Below are 26,113 nucleotides of genomic sequence, written 5' to 3'. Positions count from 1 at the left end.
ATCAGTCTGCAATGCTTTGGATTGTTATTGAGCAGAATCTGTCATCAGCAGGTATGCACGTCCTCTGGAATGGTGGCTGAAGCATGAAGGGACATATGAAACTTCAGCACATCTGGCACATAAATATCTTGCGATGCCGGCTACACCAGTGCCATGAGAACGCCTGTTTTCACTTTCAGGTGACATTGTATACAAGAAGTGGACAGCATTATCTCCTGCAAATGTAAACAAATTTGTTTTCCGAGTGATTGGCTGAATAAGAAGTAGGACTGAGTGGACTTGCATGCTCTAAAATGTTACATTGTTTTATTTTTGAATGCTGTTTTTTTGGGTACATAATTCTACATTTGTAAGTTTAACTTCCATGATAAAGAGATTGCACTACAGTATTTGTATTAGGCAAACTGAAAAATACTATTTCTTTTGTTTTTTCACTGTGCAAATAATTGCAATAAATAAATATAAAGTAAGCACTGTACACTTTTATTTGAAAATGTAGGAAACATCCAAAATATTTAAATAAATGGTATTCTATTATTGTTTAACAGTGTGATTAATCGCGATTAATTTTTTTAATCGCTTGATAGCCCTAATCATTTTCACAGCCTATGAAGCAATACATAAAAGTTAGAGAATAATCTAGTGTTAAATCAACTGAAGAACAGCAAAACTAGAGAAGCAGGGAGAAATGCTGACTGAAAATTGCTATAATATAAAATTAATGTCATCACATTTACTGAACTATTGTGATTTTCAAAGAAAACGATGTCCAAAACTTGTCTCAGTGCAGATCACACACAAACTTAAGACATAAATTAGCTCAGATACACTGACTGCTTTGCATAAATATTGCTAATGGTTCACTTATGTTGTCTTTTTTCTTCAATATTCTTCAACATTTGAGGAAGATGTAGAGATTGACATCAAGATTAATACAATGTCAGTGTCATGTTCACAGAAATGTAGGGCTGAAGGCACCTTGAGAGGTCATCAAGTGAAGACTCCTGCACTGAGGCAAGACCAAGAAAACCTAGATTATTCCTAACAGGTGTTTGTCCAACCCTGTTCTTAAAAAACTCCAATGATGGGGATTCCACAACCTCCCTGGGAAGCCTGTTCCAGACCTTAACTACACTTATAGTTAAAAAGCTTTTCCTAATATCTAAACTAAATCTCTTTTGCTGCAGATTAAGCCCATATTGCAACCACAGACATGAGTGGCTCGTGAACCTGTGGCTGGGGGAGGCTAGCCCCAGCCTCACCTCTTCTGCACACCCCGGGACCCAGAGCCCCCACACCGCAGCTGCCAGCTCTCACCCCAGGCTGGCTAGTGCCCACAGGCCCCCCTCCCGCCCTGCAGTCCCAGAACCCCAGGAGGGAGAGTGCACAGCAGCAGCACTACAGGCTCCCCAGCACTGGGAAGGCAGGTGGCATGGCCCCAGCCCCTGGAGCCCAGTGGCACTGTCGAAGCGGGGTCCTGGGGATGGAGTGTGGGCAGGGAAGTGGCACCGCCTTCCCCAGCCTCTCGTACCAGCTGTCCGTGACCACAGAGCATGAGCATTAGAGAGGATCAGTCCTATACAAACATACAGGAGGAGACAATCCTTACCTTGAAGAGCTTATAATCTAAGCAGACAAGACAAACAGTAAGAGAGAAGCAATATATAAGGAGAACATCAGAGACATTTCTCTTCTCCACTGATCAGGTGCTACAGCTGATTGCACAATCATTCTTGCTCACCTCACAGAAATAGATTCTGGTTCAGTGGAAGTGCCTGCTTTAAAAAACCTATCCGATGATGCTCTAGATACTGAAAGTACTTTTTTTTTTATCATAGAAACCTTTAATGAAGCAAAATTCTCCAATGTTACATCATGAGGGTTCATATTCTTCAACTTTAAGTATGCCGTTTCAGTTCTCTCTCTGCTGGCTTCTTATCTTCTGTCCCCGGCTCTTGGACGGGTAGCCATTTCAGAGGATTGTGGCGGTACATAGGCCATGAAGGGAGTGTTAGCAGGCACGATAAAGCAAACCCAGCCATAACTATATAGACAGTCCAACCAAACTGTTCAGCGATGTAGCCATAGATAAAACCAATTACCGCAGAAACAAGAATGATCCCTTGAAAAATCTGTTCTGATAGTTTTTTAACCCTTATAGTTCATCTGAGTGGGGATAGAGCTGAATAAGTCCAGCTTGGTGCTAGCGATGGAAGTTGCCTCGTATTGAAAGGTTGTTGCGAGTGGCTTCAGTTCCTGCCCCATGAAGGCTCCCGACATAACTCTGGGCTGTTTCCATGGTTAGTTTCTCCTGCACCCCTGCAATGCTTGCTGGCAGTGTCTTTGCTCACCAGATGAGAAGTATGTTTTCAGCTGTGGATTCTTCTGGAGATGACAAGCTGGAATAGGAGGTCAAACAAGCATGGGACTGAGGCCTTTCCGAGGAATTACTGTGCTTTCTGCAACAGATGCATTACAAGGCTGTTGTGAGACAGTGTATCACACCAAGCTCTGGTAAGGGAGTTCATATATTGTTAGTGTATATGACAAGAGCATAGTGGACAGCCCAGTGGCAGCTTCTTCATTGCCATGTGGAGACTTGGATTGCATTTCCACCTACTTGTCTCACTTCCCAAGAATCCCATGCAGGCAGCGAACTCAGTCCCTGGGGAGGAGCAGGTGTTGTTCACTAGCAACTCCTCTGCATGATTAAAGAAGCCATATTGACAGAGATGGATGGAAGCTCGGGGTGCAGCGGAAAAGAGAAAGAAGGCTGGGGAGGGGGATGCTAAGGGCTGCAAAGGGCTCTTAGGAGGGAAGAGTTCTAATCTTTAAAATAAGCAGAAAAAGTCCTGGGAAATCACCTACAATGTAATTATTCCAAAGCCTTTTATTTCTAGAGCAACTGTGAGAGCCCAAAGCACTTTACCCAGAGCTCACAAAGTAACCCATCACTGAAATTCAGTCACTTCTTGCAGCCATCTTGGGCCAGCAACACTCTATTTCAATCTTTAGGCTTGGAAGTTATAAAGAAATTCTGCAAGTGAAACTGCAGGGGAATTTAGGTCTCCTGAACAAATGAGTGTTAGCTATGTGTTTGTGAGATAATTAGCCCTTTAGTCACTGTGCATGTGTGCCAATGACCTAAGTTAGGATCTATGGACCAAATACTATCCTGCTGAAAACTCAAACTGAAATCACTAGAGCTTAATTTCTGCTCAAAGACCTGATCCAATGGTGATTGGAATCAGTGGAAAGACTCCCACAGACTTTAATGGGCATTGGATCAGGCTCCAAGTGAATTGCTGCGTACCCAATGTCTAGAAACGTACAGTCTCAGTGACAAATGTTACAATGTTGCAACTAATATTGTAATTTATACGTGTTTTTAAACAAACTAGAGATAGATCTGTGTAAAAAAAATGTGCTGGATTGTAAAACATTTGGATTTCTGCTTAGACCTCTCTGTGCCTTTGAAATCTCTTTCCTCGACTAACTATGCTTTTTGCTAAGCATGTACAAGGAGGTACTTTATTCTTCAATATACAGTTGGTTGTATTTGGTTTGTAATCCAGGTTAAACTTTCAATGGCTACTGGCAATTCATCAGGAAAGAGAAACAAACTCACAAAGAAAGCATCTATAACACTTGGGTTTTGGGGAAAAATTACTATTTGCAGTTTAGAGGATAGTTCTAGTCTGACTACTTATTAGGACCCGGAAAGCAACAAGCAAGGAGACTTTGGAAAGAAAGATCAATGTAGCTCTGGCAGCCAAGTTTAAGAATACTTGTTCAGCACTAAAGAGAAAAAGGCCAGATTAAAGTGGGAAAGAAAGAAGGGATCAATAGTTCCCATCTCAGAGAAAATGAGGATTACTGGACAAGTCCCTGGTCTTAGCCTTCTGGTTGCTGTAACAATTTCTTACTCAGAAATCGATTGCCTCGTTGATCACATTTTTAATGAAGTTTTGTAAGGTTTTGGGTTTACATTTAAAAAGGACAAACAGAAAGGGAAAGAAGTGAAAAAAAGGCTTCTTGGAAAGTTACTCCTTTTCTCAGACAACACAGGCCACCAGTGCTGAACCAGAGTTTGTGGATGCCTCCCAGCTCCCGGCAACACCCTGAGGAGAGAAGAGCATGGCGAATAATTTAGCCTGTGGGCTGCTTTTCAGATTAGTTTTGCCATTTTCCTTGATAGCAGGTAAGAAAATTTCCATTCACGTTTAAAGAGTAATGTTTCAAGATGGTACAAAAAGTGGGCAAAATTTACCTTTGATGTAATTCCACGGAGGACAGTGGATGCAGACCAGGGATGAAATTGGCCAAATTCTTTTAAAATTCAGCCAAAAACAGTATGAGAACCAAAAGAAAGAAGTTTTAACAAGTTGGTTTTAGAGAACTGCATTTGGCTATAATTTGAACGAGAGATAATATATAAAATACAATTGTATTGCATTGGATAGTACATCACATACTTCAGATAGGAACAATACTAGGCGACCACCTCTTTATAGTGTGGGATTATTAATTTACAGAAAATGGAAAACACATTACATTTTCCTGCATCTTGTATTCAAGTGCTATGGTGGTAAGTAATACATGTGTGTATGTTTCGGGACATCTTGGAAGATGTTCTCTCTATTCTCCAAAATATCTTCCTGATGGATAACGCTTTTAGAGAAAATTGTTTTGCAATGAAGGATCGCTACCAAAATATCATGGCCCCCGCTTTGAGGGGCACTCGGATTAAATCCTGTTTTGCTCAGTTGTTAGGTCTGCTTTTTTAGTGAAGGTCTGATTAGTGTATTCTTCTAATGAAGGCTCTGATTATAAAATGTGAATTGATAAAATTGCAGTATGTTATTATAATTTAATGTATCCATTTATAATTTAATTTATCCTTCTGAGATCTTATTGTTTTTGGACAGCTACTATATCTCTTAAGTTTTTATCATATAAACACTATCCTGGCAAAAATGCATGGACAAAATGTTTTCTTTCATTGTTCTACTCTACAAGTCAATTTCATACACAGGTTCCATTTCAGATAGATTTGTCTTTACGCATGAGGCAAACCTGCTCTCCTAAATTCATATTTTTTTTATTGTGGCTTGATTTCTTATTGTTGTACATTTTTGTTTTGAAAAAAATTTTGTATTTAATGTACTCAGTAATACTTTACACTTACAGAGAGAGAGACTGCATTTAGGAAATTTAGCATATAATAGTACAAATGTATATTAGGATTAACTGATCATAAAAATATATCAGCTAGAGATTAATTGCAGCTTCGTCCGACATCCTCTATAAGTAAGCAATCCTTGAAAACAGAAGCCTGCAACTACATTACTGTTTTCATAATATTTACTACATATAAAATTTGTCTGGATTATACATTTCTTTGTAGGGTTTATAATCTAGATTTCTTTTCGAAATACAATGTTTGAAAGGTGAATTTCCATGGCAAAAATATTTTGCTTTGCAAAGCTGGCCAATTTGTTGTTGTTATTTTTTAATTTGGTAAGATTAGTTTTATAGCTGATTAAATGAATTGCACATTTACAATGGTTTGCATGTGTTATTGAAAATTTACTTGAAAGAGAGGTTTGAGGTCAATATAGATTTTAAAGTTTAGTGGTCCATTCCCAAACTCTTTCATAAGACAAGGGTCCCTTTGATTTCAGTGCAAGCTGTTATAAGAAGTGCAGGATTATATGCTGTTTTTCTAGACGGAGGGGTACATGGGAATAGTTATATCTCCTCTCCTCAAAAAAAACCTTCATTAAAGTCAAGCATGCTTCAAGCCCATTTCTCATCAGTACAATCACAATACAATACAAAAATCTTCAAAATCCTTAGCAAAGAAAACATTTGCATCCAAACTACCTTCAACTCTGGATTCATAACCACATACTCATCCATATTCCCCTCCTACTTGCAACCACAACATATTCCCTGCCCATACAAACCTATACCTACCCACAGTTCATACATCTGATTACTTATGATTAAATCTTTATCCTAAAAGTGATTGCTGTTTAAGTGTGGTATGGATAATAATTTCTCTTACATTATCAAGACATTTAATCTGCACTATGACAACAGGCCACAACAGAGCCTTAATTATGGAATAGTACTGATTCATAGGATAATTCAAGTGATCATCACTTTGATCGTAGAGCATGTTTTATCCCTTTCCAGGACCCTTCATATCTACCACCAATACTTATATGGCTTCCATTAGCAAGCTATCTGAGCAACAAACAGTCTTTAATGTATTTATCCTCACAATACACCTGTTAGGTAGGGCAGTGTTATTATGCCCATTTTACAGATGAGGAATTAAAGCAGAGGCTAAGTGAGTTGCTCAAGGTCACACAGGAAATCTGTGGCAGAGTAGGGAACTGCTGAGTCCCAGGCTAGTGTCCTAGCCACTGGAACATCCTTTATTTTTTCCCCTGTGTTGGTCTCTTTACACTGTAAGCACTTTAGGAATGGGAGTGTATCTTGCTATATGTCTGCAGAGCACCTAGGATGTTGTGGGGCCACAAAAATAGTAATAAAGAAGAAAAATGAATCTGAGAAGGATTCACTGAAGAGATAACAAGGGGTAAAAAATAAAATCAAAGCAGCAAGAGGCAGAGCAAAGTAGCAGAATACATAGTCATGGCTCTTGTACTGAAGAGTGGAGTAGTCTTATGGTTAGAAGTTAGAGGGAATGAGCAATAGCTTTGAAATAAAATACCGAAATTCTTCTACTGATCCAGTATTAATGATACATAGTCTTTCCTTTTATTCCCGTTTTTGTCTCAGTTAAAGTCACGTTTGATTATTTCACAGCGATATCGTTCAGATACAATGGATTGTCTCTGGCCTATCTCATCTTTCTACTGCTTATTCCACTGTTCCCCAAGCCTACGGCTGTCACAATGAAAGGTAGGGGACCGCCTTCAAATTCTAGACTATGAATATTGTGTTAAGACAAATTAAATTAACTGAATAAGTAGATTCCACCTTGTAGAGTTCTATAGAGGCACATTGTGCTAAGATCTTATTTACTTCCTTTATTTGAAGTAGAAAGAGCGTAGCTGCAGTTGTATATCTTTCTATTTGTTAGCCCTAGGGGCTGGCCCCAATCACTGGCCTTGGGCTGATGGATGTTTGGCCTTTCTGTGGGTGGAATTGTTTTTGTCCACAGTGCAGTTGGGAAGGGCAGAGAGCTGTTGCCCCATGCATTGTATCCATCTGATTTAGTCTGTTAGCTCCTACGGCAGGGACCTTGGCTTGTCTCATGTTTTGCAGGAGACTTGGTGCGCTATTGTAACAAAGCCAGCATTTTATTTTTCAGGAGGCACACGGCAGCTGCTTAGAGCGATAAATTACACCAGCTTCACTTTCCTTGTGATCCAAGTGGCGTTTCAGATTGCATTCTACTACCTGCCACCTAATGGTAAATTTGATTTCCACTGCAATAAATTTACCCTATGGAACAGAGCCCAAGGAATTCATCTCTGGGAGCAGAATGCCATCAGTAGAGATGGGCCTGGATACAACTACCCGTGAGCGATAAAGGATTTTGATTGATCTCAGCTTCTCCTCTGATTGCATTTCTACTCTGGGCTGAAACAAACCCTGGGTTCAAAGGCTGCAGTTCACATACAGCTCGCATTGCTCCAAAAGCTGCCTCTAATGCTTTTAAACATGTACTTCAATCCCACAATTGCTAGTCCCCTTCGGAAATCTTGGCCCACATGCTTTACATGGGCAGACGAAGCACTTTGCAGGCATGTTCTTCGGAAATCTTTTGAAACTCTTTAAACGTAAAATAGATTATATTCCCGTCACCCCAGTTTTGTGCCGTACAAAGTGATCCATATCAATGAATCTTGGTTTGAGGTGTTATACTGCACTCACTGAAGACAATAGCAAAAGCCCTCCCTATTTTACTGGTCTGCATGGTATGTAGTATTTCCGCCGTCTATAGATTTACTTTCCAGAAGGATGCGGGCAGGAAAGTGAGACACAAGCCTATTGATGAGAGTGAATGTTTGGGTTTGAAAATGTTAGGGAATCAGTTTATAAAACAGGCCTCTTTGTTCTTTTCTAGTAGGCTATGGATGGGAGGACGTGCTTGCTCATTTTGGAATCCTAAGGTAGGATATCAGATGCATGTCTCTTCTTTTAAGATGTAGACACTGAAAATTGAATGCTTAATAATAATAATAAAACAGATTTGTTTAAGTCTGTATGAAAGCACCAAATTATACATGAGAACACTTGGTATTGCAGGGAATTACAATCCTTCTGCAAGCTATGTGAGCACATCTTGAAGGGGAGAATTAATTCTTTAGGGTAAGGACTGTGCCTTTATCACGTTTGTACAGTACCTAGCACACAGAGGACCTGACTCTGATTGAGGCCTTTAGGTCCTATTGTGTTATAATTAAAAATAAGAGCAATATCTATTTTAGTGGTTGATTTAGCAAGTACACCTCTACGCCAATATAATGCTGTCCTCGGAAGCCAAAAAATCTTACCGCATTATAGGTGAAACCACATTATATTGAACTTGCTTTGATCCGCCAGAGCGCGCAGCCCCGCCCCCTGAGTGATGCTTTACCATGTTATATACGAATTCGTGTTATATCGGGTCACATTATATCGGGGTAGAGGTGTATGGTCAATTAAATATACACTTAGAAGTTGCAGATGGGATTCTCTGTTAATATGGGAGATCTCTCTTTTTTTTGCTGATCTGAAAGAGCTGTAAAAACCTTTCTATACTATTGGTGTGGAAAAAAAAATCCATTAAATTTTTTTTAGTGGTCTCCACTTTGCCAGGATTTATGGTTTGCTCTGAAAAAATACACTACAAATTCTAAAGCCATTTGAACCAGAGATGCAGACTAAATGAACTTGAAACACCTATCACTGGAGCTGGTAATTTTGACAAAGTGTTCTAAAGCTGTTTGTTCAGTGACCTGTTGATTTTGTGTTTACATTTTTTTAAATTGATTTTTGTTATAAGAGTATCAACAATTCTTTTCATAACGTTGCAAACGTTATAAGCTGTGTTTATAATAAAACCCTTAGTTTGCTCATATTCTGTTAATGATTAAGAGATTTGAAGATGATATTTCTTCATTTCAGCAGATGTTCAATGCCAATCGGAAAAAAAGACATCTTAAAAAATTCTGCTCAGTATCTGAGTGTAATATTACTTGCTATTTAATAATGTGGTATTGTTCTCTGCTGTGGAATACAGAAACTACAATAAAGCAAATTGCAATAGGATAACCAAGAGCACTTCATTCTTAGGTAATTTTTTAAATGCACAGATGCATTTCTGGGATTAGTTTTCAGGTTAATTATTACAGGAAAAATTAGACTGTCATTTGTGAGCACCAGCCTTATGTTTCACTCGTGTGCTTTCTACTCTGCAGGCTCAGCAAAGTTGATGCTAGAAATATCATCCGCCTGCTGGTTCCTGACATTGGAATGTTTTTCACTGGCTTCATGGTTATAAGGCTTTGTAAAACACAGGTGAAACCTCATATTCCCAAAGTGCAGCTTCATTCTGAAGACCAGGAACAGGACGAGGATGAGGATGAGGACGAGGACGAGGATGAGGAGATGGTATGTTCAGCATCCTCTTACATTAATTAAGACTTCAGCAGGCTAAACCATTGGACATTTTCAGATGAGGCAAAATGAATTTGGCTGTGTGCATGGGAGCCACATGGGCACTGGACTACATTCACTTACAGAAACAAAACCTGATGACTGCTCCATAGTGGGACTGCTATGCAGGAAACTAAAGAAACAATTCCACTCCCTAAGCCAGTGGAGTGAGTCCTGCCTATGTACACAGCCATGAGCTTTGCTTTCTGCCTATTCATGACTGTCTGTCTAGCCTGATGAGATCACAGGAACAAGTGTTCACACCTCAGACTGTATGGTTTCAGTGAAGTATTTAGGGACTTAAAAGTGCCATGATCATTATTTTTTCAGTAGGATTTTGTGCCTAATTCTGCACTGCAGCATATCCATGCTGTAAAACATAGTCCTCTTAATGACTGAGATGGCGCAGTCAAGGAGTTTCGGATCCGTCTAGCAACAGCTTGGTTTTCATGCTCAGATTTTGCTTAGTCATTCTTGTTTCCACAGCTCTATGAAACAGAAGCAGGAGACAGTGATGAGGAAGAGACCAACTGTTTATCTGAAGAAGATTTGGGAAAAGAGGAAGGTGACCGAAAACCAGGTTTCATTCAGAAAGTTGCTGCGTTGCTAACAGGCATGAAAATGATATTTGAAGCCATCCTGACAAGTGCTGGAAAGGTGGTAGCAACTCTTCTATTAGGCTTAGCAGGTAAGAATGTTAAAGCAAGAGGTTAAAAGGAGGTAAGAGTCTTCGTCCCATAAACAAAGCATGAAAAACAAGACAAGCAACTAGAAGCAATCCTCTTAATCACCCAACTCTTCTTAATGATTATTTGCTGTTGCCCGATTATTTGTTGTTTGATCTATGCCTTGTTGTGTTGTTGTCAGCCTTTATTGTCATAGGTTATTGTTGCAAAGTTGCAATCACTTATGGGGCAGAATTTCCTTTTCAGAGCTCCAGGGAGGCCTTTACACAGCTGGTCATTGGAGGTTGGAGAGGGGAATTTGTCTGTCCCTTAGCCCACTGAAAACTGTGAAGGTCTCACTTTCTTTTCTAGTTAGTTAAGATGGTTGAAGGCATCATCTAGGATGGTGTTCTGCTTGCTTAATTTTTATTCATATGGAAATTAATCAATGGCACTTTCACAGTGGCTTCTCTTACTAGTTGTGGTCACTGTCCATCAACTGAGGAGCCACTTTGGCCTGATCTGTGTATCCTGTTTGCTGTGGAACAGAAGCCCTTTCATGGCCTATTTCCTCCCCAGGTATAATTTTGCCTTCTGTGACTTCTGCAGTCTACTTTTTCACCTTCCTGGGCCTGTGCTCCTGGTGGGCTTGTCATCGTCCCATTACCATAGTCACCTTCAGCAGTTTGTGTGTGATGATGGCTATCTTCAGTGCAGGTCACCTTGCTGCCCTTTACCTGTACCAGTTGCCATACTTTCAGGACCTAGTTCCTCCTGACGACATTTATGCCAGGTAAAGACGTCAACTTCCATACAGCAAAGGATAGGGTTAATACTTTAAATCAGTTTATTTTAAAGGCAGAATTGAAATATATCTCAATGATCCTAAGTTGACCCATTGAGACAGTATAAAAACAAGTAACATATCGACATTTCCCAAGAAGAGAGATTTGTAGGGAATATTTTTGCTTTTAAGCTTTTAGGACTTCCGTTACTTTGCTGTTGCCTAGTATCTTTTATCGGAGGAGTTCGTGGCAATTTGTAAACATTAACTAAGCCACAAGTCTTCTGTGCTTTATCATCATCTCCATTTTATAAATGGAGGCGCTGAGGCTAAATAACTTTCTCAAAGTCACACAGGAAAACTGGCAGGAAAATAGAATCGAATCCAGAAAAATCCTGGCCCAACTGAAGTCAATGGGAGTTTTGCTATTGACCTCAATGGGCCATGAGGCCACCCGAGGACTCATGCCCAGTTGCCTTCTTTGACCCCTAGGGTGCATCAGGAATTTGTCATTGTCTCCTTAATAATTACTCTGACTTACAAATAAAGGCAGTTTGACAGAACAATAAAAATGAGGATGATCCAATAGATCTTATTTTTAGTAGTAAAGTATTTAGTATTATTTGACACTATTCTGAACAATTCTTAATATAAAAACAACAATAGTAAAAATTATAGATGACAACCAGTGCTAGCATTGTCTCCAACTTTTGTTTCTCCAGGCTCCTGGGGATGGTGGCGCTCATCAAGACAAACAGCACAGAAACCTGGAAGCTGCAGATTCATTCTGGATTAAGCTGGCCTGTGTTTTTAAATCCTCTTTTGCTGCTTGTATTATATTATTCACTGGTCATGTTGCTACAGCAGTGGGCTCTGAGTCCTAAGGTAATGCATGGGTCAAAGTGCAGAATGGACAAGACAGATCACAAATGGCACCATAATTAAATACAGCCACATTCAGGAGAGAAATCAAGAAAAAAATCTCTGTCTTTCCACATGATTTGTCCATTTTCCCCCTGGAATTTATGAGGGAGGCCTGGTAGGAAGTTCTTTAAATATTCATCGCTCTTGTCCGGTGCATTGCACAAATGTGAAAATAGGCCATGTCTGCTGTTCCAGTTCCCACCTGGATCGTGTCCATGGAATATTATAAGGGTGATGGCCTGTAACAGTGCAGTAACAATTGCATTGGATGGTATATAGCTGTGTCCGGAGGTGGTGTGACAGCTGTGTGTTATATTTCCTTTAATACAGGAATGTGAAGAGGGCATCCAGTCACCACTGGAAGAGCAGAGTAAGTTGGAGCTGGACACCATGCTCTGGATGGCAAAGAATGAGAAGAAAAAGGTAATGGCCATCTTAAGAAGGTTCCTGCAACTGCAACTGTTACAGGGGATATTAACAGTTCAGAATAGGCCCATCCTTTGGGTTTTGTAGGAAGGGCCAACATTTTCACGAGTGAATGCCTAAAGGTAGGCCCTTAATTCTGTAATTAGGTGCCTAAATAAGTGGCTGGATTTCCGAGACCTAAGAGGTCCCATAGACACCACATTCAGTGCAGTCACTCCACTTCACTGTTTTCTTGGTGCACTCTGGCAACCAGCTGTGACATTTAGAAAGCTAACTGCATCTCTGTCCCCTTTCTGGTCTCTGCGCACACTCCCTCAGGTGTCAGGCCTTGTGCCTTTTCCTACCCCAGCATGGAATATTGCAGTTCTTCCACACTGAGGCTGGGCCTTGGGATACAGTACCCCATGTATCAACTGTGCGCACATGGATACGTGAATTCTGACTGCATTTGGGCCCCTGCGGTTCTTCTCTTTTGGAGTCTGACTAGTGGTGAACACTGCTCCGACAGCCTTCTGAAAACCACGTATCGTTTATTCTTACAGTAGGAACAAAGGATTTTAACTAAACAAACAGTCCACATTCATCTCTTACTTAAAAACGGATCATCCCCCAATGGTAATCTATGCAGATGCAACTTATTCAGATACCTCACTGTGCCTCCATCTTAGTCTGGTTCTCCCAAATAGCTGCCCTCTTTTGACCACCTATGTTTGCAGGACTTTTCCTGTCCTGGCTTTTTCTCTTAACTCTGAGCTGTTTGCTGCGAAGTGGCTTACCTTGAGCCATTCTTTCCCTTCTTGCTTGTTTATCCCCTGCTAGTCTCCTGCTAGTCCCCAATATAGTTATACAATAAATATCCCAATAGCCAGGTCAACATACAGTATTCATCAATTACCGAGCAGTTCCAAATCTGTCTCACCAGCATCCTAGACTAATGCATGGCACAGTGTCTGTAGAAAAGCGAGGCAGGAGAGACACTATTCTATTTCCTTTTCTAGGTGGCTTATTTTTCAAATGGAAGCTGGCAGGACATGCCCCTTTTACAGTGTGAATATGGCAGGAGCCTCACAGCCAGTGCTGACCCCAGTGAAGGACACAGCTCTCCTGTATCAGGTACTGACCATCTGAGAGAGATGTTTGCAACAAGAATGAGAGCAACAAGAATGATTAAAGGTTTTGAGAACATTACCTATGAAGGAAGGCTGAAAGAATTGGGTTTATTTAGTTTGGAAAAGAGAAGACTGAGAGGGGACATGATAGCAGTTTTCAGGTATCTAAAAGGGTGTCATCAGGAGGGGGGAGAAAACTTGTTCACCTTAGCCTCTAATGATAGAACAAGAAGCAATGGGCTTAAACTGCAGCAAGGGAGATTTAGGTTGGACATTAGGAAAAAGTTCCTAACTGTCAGGGTAGTTAAACACTGGAATAAATTGCCTAGGGAGGTTGTGGAATCTCCATCTCTGGAGATATTTAAGAGTAGGTTAGATAAATGTCTATCAGGGATGGTCTAGACAGTATTTGGTCCTGCCATGAGGGCAGGGGACTGGACTCGATGACCTCTCGAGGTCCCTTCCAGTCCTAGAGTCTATGAATCTATGAATCATTGCATGAAAAAGCATGACACACAAACCACAAAGTGTAGTAGGCATCTAGCATCTTGGAAAGCAAGCAGCACCAAGAAGAATAGGAAAGAAAGAATTTGATGCCATTTTGCATTTGTCATATGCACAGCATCTCTCAGTACATTCTTCTGATCGAGGTTATATACGTAGACCAGGCTCCTCCTTCTACAGCTGACTCTGTCACTGCCATCTTGGAAAACTAGCTAATTTTTGAATGAGGTGTGGAATGCAGCATCCTCGGTGGGTGAGGCCAAGGAGTCTTGTGCATTATATGATGCCTGCAGCAAGGTAAAAGCTGCAGGTAAATGAATTTGAGTTATGGGGAGTTATATTTGCATATGTAAAGCAAGAAATAATTTCCATCCATTTAACATTGATTATTTCAGAGGTATTTTCTACACAGTATCTATGGAGGTATGGTCAATTCCTTCCAAAGTTCAGGGGAGTTGTGCAGATACCCTCTTATGTGCAGTCAAAAAACACACATGCCTAAGACAAAACTTCTAATGGATACAGAATACCATCAATTCTCAATGTAAGGACTCAGCTGTGTACTAGAGACCCTTCAGTCACCTTCACCTGTATCTATACACTTTACATTTCTTACAGAGGATTGCACCCACCCTGAAAACCCGGATGCTGATGGGGATGAGACTAGCAGTATGGCAGTACTGGGGCAGTTCATTATGAATCAAAGTTATGTCAGTGCACTGATTGCCATGATGGTAAGATATGGAATTGATGGGAATCTTTTGTACATTCGTGTCATATTCAAGTTTCCATTAGTCTTCCTAAAGAGTTTGTTATAGTGTGGAATACATTCATTGGTGTGGGGAGGAAAACATTGTATAGTGCCTCAAAACCTTGTAAAAAACAGATTCACTGCTTTCTTCTAGGGCAGTGGTTCCCAAACTTGTCCTGCCGCTTGTGCAGGGAAAGACCCATGTGGGCCAGGCCGGGCCGCTTTGTTTACCTGCTGCGTCTGCAGGTTTGACCGGTCGTGGCTCCCACTGGCTGCAGTTCGCTGCTCCAGGCCAATGGGAAGCTGTGCGGGCCAAGGGACGTACTGGCCGTCGCTTCCAGCAGCTCCCATTGGCCTGAAGCAGCGAACCGCAGCCACTGGGAGCCACGATCGGCCAAACCTGTGGACGCGGCAGGCAAACAAACTGGCCCGGCCCACCAGAGGCTTTCCCTGCACAAGCGGCAGAACAAGTTTGGGAACCACTGTTCTAGGGCAAGACTTCATATTCTGCACTACTTTCATGAAGTCCAACAAAATTCTGCATATATTGTGGAATGTATTGTAGAATCAGGAATGGTGAATAGATCAGCACTGCCCCTTGCAGAGTAAAATGTTAGCAAGGAGTGATACAGCAATGACTGGATTCTGATCTGCTACATAGTAAATCCACAGCAAGTTCACTTGTAGAGCAAGCTCTGAGAATATTCTCCCCTTGCCATTGCAATGAAGAACGCTATAGAAAAAACATACCTGGTAATAAGAAATCCTATCTACTCTGATTTTGTAATAGGCAGCGCACTTTGGGCTAAATTTTCAGCTAATCTCAAATTGGCCTACAGTTTTGTGTCTACTTTTGCACAGACAGGAGCATGTATCTCTGTTATGCACAGAGAATGTCCGCCTCGGTGTAAATCAGGCTGTTGGTTGTCCAGCTGCTTGATAGAGGGACATGAAATAGAAATATGTTCACTGTTGTCGCCATAGATGCATGTGCCAAAATTGAGTGCAAAATTAAAAACTGAATTTGGTAACATGGCTCTTGCTTTTCAGCTATTCCTGATTTTGGCTTCATTAAGATTCAAACAGCAGCATTCTTTCACTTGGATGTATCTGTTTGCAGGTTTGGAGCATCACCCACAACAGCTGGCTGACTTTTGTTCTGCTGATTTGGTCTTGTATCATTTGGATGGTTCGTGACCGGCGTCGTTATGCCATGCGTAGCTCTCCGTTCCTTGCCATCTATGGGAATATCCTGGTGATCCTCAATTTCTTTGTAGGGTTCAATATTTCACATGAGGAACTGTTTTCTGAAATTCCAATCTCCGTGCTCACTGACTTTGATTTAAAACCATACTCTTTGCCATGTGTGCACCTTGGTATTAAGGTACGGACTTAGTATTTTCTCATTTAACTGTAAGGCTAGTAATGCAGAGGACACAGGAAAGAATTAAGAAAATACGTATTTATAAGCTGCACCTCCATTTTGGGAAAAAAATTAGAGATCATGATCAGAGACCAAATGAGAGAGACTCACAGCTTGGACAGAGATAGTCACAAGAGATTTACCCAGTGTGGTCATCATGTACTTATCAAACCCAATTCATCTCTTTGAAAGAATGGCAATGAAAGCAGAGGCCTGATGAAGTTGGCTTAATTTGCTAGGACTTTTATGAGGCTTGGATTCAGCACAGTGTTCCTGGTTACCAGGAGATGGGTCGGAGGCACAAAATTTGGAACCAGATATATATCTGAAGTTGCTGAAAGGTTCAGGGTGTTCAGATTTGGGGTTTGGGTTCAGTGCATTATATAGATTGAGGCCAGCTGCAAAATTCAGATCTGGGTCCAAACTTCCCCAGAGTTTAGGGGTTTGAACCAGGCTGATCTCTAGCCTGTGGAGATGGGTTAATATTCAGTTGGTTAAAAATGGACTTTGTTAGAGAGGCCAAGAAGTGGTGGCAAATAGTTAAGATCAAGTACGTGTAAGAGAAAACAGAGGTGAATCAGAATCCCTATGAATTAATGAATCCTCACAGGGAGGCTTTATTTTCTCTTTATATACTTCACCTCAGGACTTGTGTAGTTTTTATACTAGAGCTGGAGAGGAAGAACATTTGGGATAGTCTCATACAAGCCCAGGGCCGCCCGGGGGGGGGGAAGAGGAGACGGGGCAAATGGGGCAATTTGCCCCGGGCCCCAGCCCCACGAGTGTTTTTTGGGGGCCCTGGAGGGGTCCTTCACTCACTCTGGGGGCTCCGGAAACTCTCGCCAGGCTGGGGCCCCGGAGCTTCTTCCGCTCTGGGTCTTCGGCGAATTACCGCTGAAGCGGGACCCGCCGCCGAAGTGCCGGGTCTTTGATGGCAACTCGGCGGCGAGGGGCCCCCACCGCGGGTCTTCGGGGCACTTCGGCGGCGGGTCATGAAGGACCCCCCCGCCACCGAATTACCACCGAAGCGGGGGCCCCCCGCCGCCAAAGACCCCAGGCCCCGTGAATCCTGTGGGCTGCCCTGCACTTGCCACATTTTGCCTTCTGGTTAAGCCAAACTCATTAAGTTGGCAACAAATAAACCAAGAATGTTTTCACTACAAAAGTTGGTTTGCAAAGGATTATTCTCAGTTTGTACTGCAGTAGTGCCTGGGATCATCCCCGCTGTGCGAGGCACTGAACAAACACATAGTAAAAGATAGGTGTGGCCCCTAAGACCTTGCAGCCTAGGCTCTGCTCCTTAGTTATAATTTAAACATATGGAAGATCTAAGCACCAGGCCAGCCTTTTTTTTCATTGTGCTACTATTTTTCCACCTCATTTGGACAGAGAATTAGGAATCTATATTCCTAGGGACAGGAGTTATTTCCATTTCTATGTGGGTTCTTTCCATGAAAAAGTAAGGCACAAATGTGGTTTAATTGCAGATTTTTTATGCATTCACGTTCTGGCTATTGCTAAGGCAGCATATGATCAAAAGACATATGGAGGAGAAGCAAGAAACTCTCACAGAAGTGACAGTGGGTGCGAATGGTAAGAAAACTTAACACTATCTCATCAGACCACCCTGATACTCCATCTGCCTGTTGTGGTTCTTGCTCCCCATCACCATTGTTTCTATGAGTCACCATTATAGGGGATACCAAATCTCTCGATGTATTAGGTCATTTAGCAAGAATGCTTAAGGCCAGGAAGCCATTGCAATATTATTACTATATTAGCAATATATGATATTGTTATATTATTTATTTGTCCTACTTTAGCATCTTTGCTTACTTTAGCCCACATCCTGGGCCAGGACCCCACTGTGCTAGGTGCTGTACGAACACAGAACGAAAAGACGGTCCCTGCTCCAAAAATCTAAGTATATGACACAGTTGCAATCTAAGCCTGTGACATAGTTTAACATGGGACATTAAACACATTAGGATCGATATCTGCTAGCTTAGAAATGTGGAATGATAATAAACGTATTAGAATGTTACAATAACAGAGCACATTCTAGCGTCACACCTGACAGATTTGCATTGCTCTTATTACAGAAAGGGAAATCCCGCACAATCCTCTGCTGGAAATCTTTGGCTCTCTGATTAAAGGAATGCTGGTTAAATACTGGATCTATTTCTGCGCTGCCATGTTTTTCATTGTCAGTTTCAATGGCAAAGTAGTGGTCTACAAAATTCTGTACATTATGCTCTTTCTGTTCTGTGTAGCTTTATATCAGGTAAGCAAACTGGAATTTAAAGTGCTCACACTCTCCACTTTGTTTCCTTCAGGGCAGATCCACAGCTGGTGCAAACTGTCATAGCTCGACTGACTTCAATGCAGTTATGACAATTTGCATCAGCTATGGATTTGCCCTTCTGTATCCTGCTTTGCCTACAGTATGGTTATCTTCTTGATACAGCTGCTGGCCTATATTTTATCCTTAGTCCATGAAGCTTCTCATTTTCTATGGCTACCATTCAATCTGAATTGAAGTGACTGTCTCAGATAGAATAAAATATCCAAGCTGCTCATTTTGTTGGGAAACCTCTCTCTCTCTCTCTCTCTCTCTCTCTCTCTCTCTCTCTCTCTCTCTCTCACTCACACACACACACACACACACTCAAATGTTTCAGACTCATCAGTAGGAGTTCTCAGTTTGGCATTTTGGATAGGAGAGGGGATTTGACCTAGATGCTGTCAGTGGGCTGTCTTCAGTTTACTTAATAAACTGAGGTTCATCTAACCTGAGATGCTTTTGATTTCAGGTTCACTATGAGTGGTGGAGACGAATTCTGAAGTATTTTTGGCTCACTGTTGTCTCTTACTCAATGGTGGTCCTCATTGCTGTGTATGCCTACCAGTTTAAAACCATTTCTGGGTTCTTGCTCCTGACTTTGGGACTGTCAGAGGAGGGGTAAGGACTCTGATTATATTTTAAAGAAATGAAACAAAATTATCCTCCTGGAAATACTATTTCACTTGTTTTATCTAGGAATTTATGTTATTATTTATATCTATCATGGCAGCACTTTGAGGCATGAACCCTAGATTAGGGCCCACTGTACTAGGTAGTATACAAACATACCAAGCAAGAGTCCCTGCCCCAAAGACCTTACAGTCCAATAGACAATACAGAGATTATAGACCAGACTGTGATATGCTCATTCACCCTGAGTAGTGCCCTATACCACAAGTAGTGCTACTGACATTAATGGAATTTTGCTAATGAGGATCTAACTCAGAATCTGCTAACCTGTATTAAGCATGATGGTTGACCATGATGGGGAAAAAATTATAATTTATTGGCCCATCCAAAAATTACTTACCCCAGGTAAGATGAGAGGAGGAATTTTTTAAGGCTGAAGGAATCATTGTCACAGTGTAAACTGGTTATTCAGGTACCTTTACTCCAAATGCCACCTTACTCCATAAGGATAGCTACTGATTTCAGTGGAACTCAAAGTAAGTGTGAGTTACACAGCATGAGTAAAGATATCAGTATCTGGCTCTTGGATTACCGTGGACACACTATGTGTCCCCCACCACAACAGTTACACGAAGCCACTAAAATCCATTGCTAACAGTAGCTGGTTCTTAATTCTCCATCATCAGGTGTAGCTGCTGCCTTAGGATCAGTACCTGATAGGTGTGGACATTTTATCCATTTGGCCAAGCTTACAAGGCCACCAATGTCCCAAGTAAACAACTGGGCAGCCTGGCCACAAGAGTTCACTATACGCACTGCCTCCTCATCAGGTTTCTTCAACCAGGCATTTCCACCCTAGAGGCGGATGTAGAAATCCATAAACAAAGAAAAGAAGGCACAAAATACACAGTCCCTGGGTGGATCCCTGGCTATGTGATCACAGGCTCCCTCAGCTGAAGTGGGGAATGTGGGGCTTCCTTCTTTCCCCGCCTCCCTCAGCAGGAAGATACAACTCTGGTCACTTCACCCAGGAGAAGAAAACTCTAGGCAAAACCCTAAATAAACCCCTTTTTCCAAGGTTTTCATCTTTACCCAGCCCCAAGACCTCTTTCTCGGATACCTTTGCTCACTTCCTAGGTCTGCCCTGGAGAAATCCACCAGCAGCTACCACTCTTCTCAAAACCTCTCTGGGATGAGGGACAAAAGGGTTTATAAACCAAGTCCTCTTTCCCAGCATGCCTTGCCTGTTCTTAAAGGGCTCATACACACTGTTGTACTGATCACCCATTCAATCATAATTCCCACCCCATCACTCTTTTATAGCACAATTAAATTACAACCTCCCCCCTCATATCCTGTGAGCCCATCCCATCCCCATCGGCCTGATTCCAAAGCCTATGGAAAGACTCCCTTTGACTTAAGCAAATTTGGATCAGGGCCTAAATAGCTGTGAAGGTTAGTGATATGTCGTATTAATTAATGATTGTAGTCACTCTGAGGTGCATGAACGAAAGGATTAGTATGGGTCTAGTCCTACAAGGTGCTGAGTGCCTCCTCTGATTTCAGTGTGAGCTGGGGAACCTCAGCACTTCCCTTGATAAAGCCCAATAAATTCACAGCATTATTATGAAATGAATAGCGCAGTGAGGGTGCATTACCCTATTCCCCTTGTGGGGCTGTGCAAGAGCTCCCAGTGGTTTCTGTATTTTCAGTGATGTGGCTAAGGCAGCAGGATGTAGGGTATAACCCAAACAAACCACAATGACTTGCTGAAATACAAACCCAAAGCTTGCTTGAGGGACTCATCAGCTTTTTTTCTTTTGGGAATTATCGCTGATGCTAGATTGAAAATACTGTAGCCAGCTTTTCTGGAAAGACTCTGTACTTTGTTTAGTTAAATAGTTTGAGGGTTTTCACAGTAATTGTAGCCACAAAGTGGTAGATTTTCTAAGATCAATGGAGTTTATCCTCCTCCACAAAGTGGACTTTGGTTCTTTCCTGAGGTTAGAGAAAGAGAGACAGCAGGAAGGAAATTTGTGAATAACATTCTGTGCTTGAAAAAGACAACAAGGTTCTTTATGTGATCTCAAGATAACATTGAAAATAAAGGGGTGTATCTCTGTAAATGAAGCGTAGTCAGTAGCCCCTGCCATGACTTCAGAGTCCAGGACAGGATTTAGCGAGACCATGACTGGTAGCACAAGGCTCTACCAGTCATCTGGAATCTTGAGATCTAGAGAGAATGATATGGTCTCTCTGCATCCAAAAAGCCTCAATGAAGAATCTCCTTGATGCTCATTAAAACTGAGATGAGTCTATTCTCTACAGTGAGGGACACTACAGTAGCTCCATCTAACTAGCTACCTCACTATATCCTAGAGTAACCTTTTTCAGTATCCTTACTAGAAATTTAGTTTATAAGGCTGACCCATGAAAGGCTTTTTCCTTTTTACCTGACAGGTTAAAAGACCTGGGTCTTGAACAGTATGACACGGTAGAACTGTTTGCTAAGATTCTACTTCCTTCCACTTTTCTCCTGGCCTGCATCCTTCAGCTTCATTACTTTAGTGAGGATTTTCTGAAGATCACTGACCTGAGTAATATTCCCATCAAGCATGAATGTACTTCTGGCAGGTATGTGAACAGACCTGCACATTGGTAAACTGCAAAGCATGTGAACATGTCCCTACCGAAGAGTTATCAGCTGGAAAATGAGACTTGAAAGTGCTTTACATTTTATATATTTACAAGAATTTGTATTGGTTTTCTGATGCACATGGAGGAACAAAGGCACTTTTATTGATAAGTTAGGCCTGCAATTACAGCATGTCTAATTGGTGCATAAATTTATTATGGCTGCACATACAAAATGGTACCTCCAGAAACAAATACTTAATTGTGATAATGTGTCCTGCATTTACTCAGCTGGGGGAATTTCACATACAAACTAGTCACATATATGCATGTGCAATTACAATGCCTTGCTAATTTGAAATCTGGTTTTTAAAACACAATAGGCCAAAATTTCAAAGCCAGGCACAATGGTTGTGCTCAGAAAGAGGTGTGCACATAGTGCACCAGTAATCCCACTTTTGCATTCAAGAATTCCTCTTTCCATGCAAAATTGTGGAGCTTTCTGGGTGCATTGGTATGGAAACCTTGTGTCTTGGTTTGAAAATTTGCCTCAAAATAAGAGTCAGACAAGAACAGAACAATGTAACTTTTCCTTAATTTCCAAAATAGTAGCAGGAAAGGATTTTAATTGCTTAATATTTACAAGGCATTTTCATGGAAATCTTATTACTTGTGGAAATCTATGAATATGTTACTTTCCCTTAATGAACTGTAATGGCTCCTATTATATCTAAAACACTCCATTTTGATTTTGCCGATTTTCTTTGGATAATATATATTGTATTTGTTTTTTTCCCTGAATGGAGGGGATGGGGATAATAGAAATATGCCAATATATATGATAAATATATAAAGAGCCTGATTCTGCTCCCACTGGAATTCCTGTTTGTTTTGTTATTGATTTCAATGGGAGTAACACTGATCACATAAACTCATCTTCAGTAGATTACACACTGAACCATTACCATGTAGCATGCAACATAGTAAATGTCCTTAATAGAGAAAGGGCCCAATTTTCAAACTTGGGTGCCTAAAACCCTAATCCTGCATTAGGCCATGCTAGCATGGAGTCCCATGCCCACGGAGGATTCCCATAAATGCAAAAAAGATCCTTGAAACACATGTGCTAGGTGCCTACATGTTAGTTTGAGCACCCAGAAGCACAAATGCATTCCCTGATTTAGTAACCCAGCTTTGAAAATGGGGCTCTGTATTATGCCAGAAATATTGGTCTCATCTTATTTTTGGAAAGGAAGGTACTAGCACTGAACCTCATTGTGATGCAGAAGATAATGTGGGAGGATGAGGCACATCCTGTCAGCCATGTCTTAAAGAGAACATATGTTGACTTTATGCTATATTTTCTCCCTAGTAAAAAGAAAACTGAAACTCAGGTGTATCTCCTGGCCGACATGTGAGTTCAATTTCTTCGCCCTTTTCCAAACATTTTCTTTTTAACTATATCCAACACCGTTATTTTGATTGTACTTCATTTTGCTGTAGGACAACACACAATGGAGCTCAGCAAGGATAGTAAAATATGTCACTGATGGAGAGGAGAAGGAGAATAGGGAGTAGGCCACCAATAACTTTCCCATGCATGTCCTGGACAACATTTTCTTTCCTGTATTGTAGGACAGTATTCTGTGTGCAAGTTAGCTGCTTTCCTCACTCAAGGTGGATGCACTATAGTTAGTGCAGTGTAGGTGCAAAACACTTGTTTAGTGTGTCGAATTCTCTCTCTCTAATGGTCCACCCCAGCAAGGATAATCTCTTGCCTCTCTCTGTTAGCTGCTTACTGATAGCTTGAGTGGTAGGTGCTGAAGGTGTTGGGTTTGATTCCTATTAATAACCAGGGATCGGGGCAGCTCTAGGCATTTTGCCACCCCAAGCACGGCAGGCAGGCTGCCTTCGGCGGCATCCCTGCGGTGGGTCCGTTAGTCCTGCAGGAGGTCCGCTGGTCCAGCAGGAGGTCCGCCGAAGCCACGGCACCAGCGGACCCTCCGCAGGCAAGCCCCTGAAGGCAGCCTGCCTGCCTCCCTTGCAGTGACCGGCAGAGCGCCCCCCGCAGCTTGCCTCCCCAAGCACGCGCTTGGCGTGCTCGTGCCTGGAGCCGCCCCTGCAAGAGATACTGTATGAACATGGCCATATATAATTTGTGAATTGCTTTGGGCCTGTTGGGGTGAGAAGCTCCATAAATCTGTAAGGGATGCATAGTAGTAGTTGTAGAAAACTAGACAGATAAAATCCAATATTTGATGTTATATTTTTCCTGCTTTTAATTTTCAGGCTTAAAGAAAATATTTGGAAACTGCAAACCAGGTGAGAATGAAATGACATTTAGGAATGCATTTCTCTGCATTGGAGTCTACTCTGCTCTTGATGCCTGGATGACACATAGGCGTAGCTCTGATTAGGAGTAAATGGATTTACTCACGTTACTTCTCCATGAATTTATAGTAGAACCAATTAGTATATTTTGTACTTAGAAATCTGACATTTGGAACACTTGTTCCAGATATGCAGCACTGTTATAACACGTCTAAGAAAATACTGGAGACAGATTTAAAAAAACAAAAAGGGGGTTTACGTGACATTTGTTTGCTTTAGTTTAGACCACAGGCTTACAACATAGTAGTATTATTTACAAACCTAATAGGGTTGGATTTTCAAACTTGCTCAGCTTTGGTCCAATTCTGCTCCTGTTAAATTCAGTAGGAGATCTACCACTGATTTCAATCAGAGCAGAGCTAGGCAAACCATGAGCTCATTTGAAAATCACACCCATAAATTATACATATATCACAGGTGTATACCTCCACTTTGTATTCTGTTCCCTTTCAGTTTAGTTGCAGGCAATTAAAAAATGGATCACAAACTGTGTAATATCAGAATATGTGTAACTCTCTTTAACGCTACAAGGTAAAGGGATCAATATCTAAGTTGTCTGGCATTAGCAACTTTCTTGTGTTCCCTACAGGCTGGAAGCCAATGAACTGCATGGTGAAAATCAAACCACCACGGACAAGACAGAGAATACAACAGTGTATGAAACCATGGGAGAGGCTCAGCAGGAGAAATCAGGTGATGATGTGTAACTCCTTGCAGCATTGGTTGAATGATTTTTTTTTTAAACATGGAGCAAAGCCAATACTATGTCGTTTACAGAAGCTCCTCGACTTACGCTAGCGTTAAGTTCCGGAACACCTTGCGTAAGTCAAATTTTGCCGAAGTCAGGAAAGTATCTCCAACAATTATGCCAAAAAAAAAAAAAAAAAGCAGCTTACGGAACTTTTTCCATAAGTCTGGATTTCTGTAAGTCAGGTTTGCATAACCCGGGTAGCGTCTGTATAGGCAAGTGCTTGAGTATTCTTATTCTAGGGGTTGACTTCAGGCATTGTAGGTGTATAGTAGTGGGAATCGTGCCCAAGGGCTAATCATACTTGCAGTCCTTGTCCTCCCTAAACACAATGGCAGTAGGAAGCAATACTGATTAGAGAGTATGGAGCTATAAAGCACGGTGGATATATAGCTTTTTTCGGATCTAGGCCCCAAATACAATATTGCTTTGTTCTTTATTCCTAATCTGACATTGCTCTAGCAGGAACTGTGAGACAGTGAAATTCCTAGCTTATTTCTTTAAAGCTTAATTCTGCCAATACAAAATAGTCACCAAAGCCAGAGGAAGGAATAGCACTCCATGTTTGAGCTACTGTTGACCTTTTTAATCCCATATTTCTCCACCACTATACTGCCACCTCTGAACTCTTCCGTCCTCCGTTGTGGAGGATGAAGACATAGCTGACAAGTCATTTGACAAAGCAGTAAAAATAGTAAAGGATTTCTATTTCTTTGTCTCCAAAATCATCTTTAAAAGTTATTTTAAAGCACTAACCCAGCACTTTTCTTTTCTTAGTGGGAGAACCTAATAAATGGAGCCTGGTGATCGACAAGTTGGCTTCTCTTCTCCTGCAGCTTTTGGAAAATTTTCATAAAACTCAGGTGTTAGCCTGGAGAGTCCTAGAGCTGCACATCCTTAAAATTGTCTCCACTTGGGTCATCTGTATCACTCTCCAGGAGGTTGGTGAATAGTATGAAGAACCTGAAAATATCATTTGTTTTCTGCAAACTCCTTTCCTGGTGCTACAAGAGACTCAGATCTCCTCCAAATCAGCAGCTATGGCCAGTTATGTTCACATTTTAGGCCAGTAACTGTAATCCTCTAAGTACATAGAAAT

The 26,113-nt window shown here is 41.4% G+C and overlaps 1 protein-coding gene across 1 annotated transcript in view; it reads left to right on the top strand.

Moving 5' to 3' along the window:
• Positions 1-2,422: 2,422 nt before the first annotated feature.
• The window catches only part of LOC127030989 (piezo-type mechanosensitive ion channel component 2-like), a 65,451-nt gene continuing 41,760 nt past the window's right edge, over positions 2,423-26,113 (top strand). The window contains exons 1-17 of the mRNA XM_050917666.1: positions 2,423-2,514; positions 9,444-9,636; positions 10,168-10,369; positions 10,926-11,139; positions 11,853-12,015; positions 12,385-12,477; positions 13,479-13,593; positions 14,712-14,827; positions 15,965-16,228; positions 17,755-17,860; positions 18,370-18,551; positions 19,081-19,229; positions 21,702-21,875; positions 23,248-23,289; positions 24,165-24,197; positions 24,856-24,959; positions 25,792-25,955. Coding sequence (XP_050773623.1) covers positions 2,423-2,514; positions 9,444-9,636; positions 10,168-10,369; positions 10,926-11,139; positions 11,853-12,015; positions 12,385-12,477; positions 13,479-13,593; positions 14,712-14,827; positions 15,965-16,228; positions 17,755-17,860; positions 18,370-18,551; positions 19,081-19,229; positions 21,702-21,875; positions 23,248-23,289; positions 24,165-24,197; positions 24,856-24,959; positions 25,792-25,955 — 2,406 coding nt within the window. The remainder of the gene's footprint in view (positions 2,515-9,443; positions 9,637-10,167; positions 10,370-10,925; positions 11,140-11,852; positions 12,016-12,384; positions 12,478-13,478; positions 13,594-14,711; positions 14,828-15,964; positions 16,229-17,754; positions 17,861-18,369; positions 18,552-19,080; positions 19,230-21,701; positions 21,876-23,247; positions 23,290-24,164; positions 24,198-24,855; positions 24,960-25,791; positions 25,956-26,113) is intronic.

This window comes from Gopherus flavomarginatus, chromosome 11 (assembly GCF_025201925.1).
Source record: "Gopherus flavomarginatus isolate rGopFla2 chromosome 11, rGopFla2.mat.asm, whole genome shotgun sequence".
Taxonomy (NCBI): Eukaryota; Metazoa; Chordata; order Testudines; family Testudinidae; genus Gopherus; species Gopherus flavomarginatus.
This window is presented reverse-complemented; position numbering and strand designations above follow the sequence as displayed.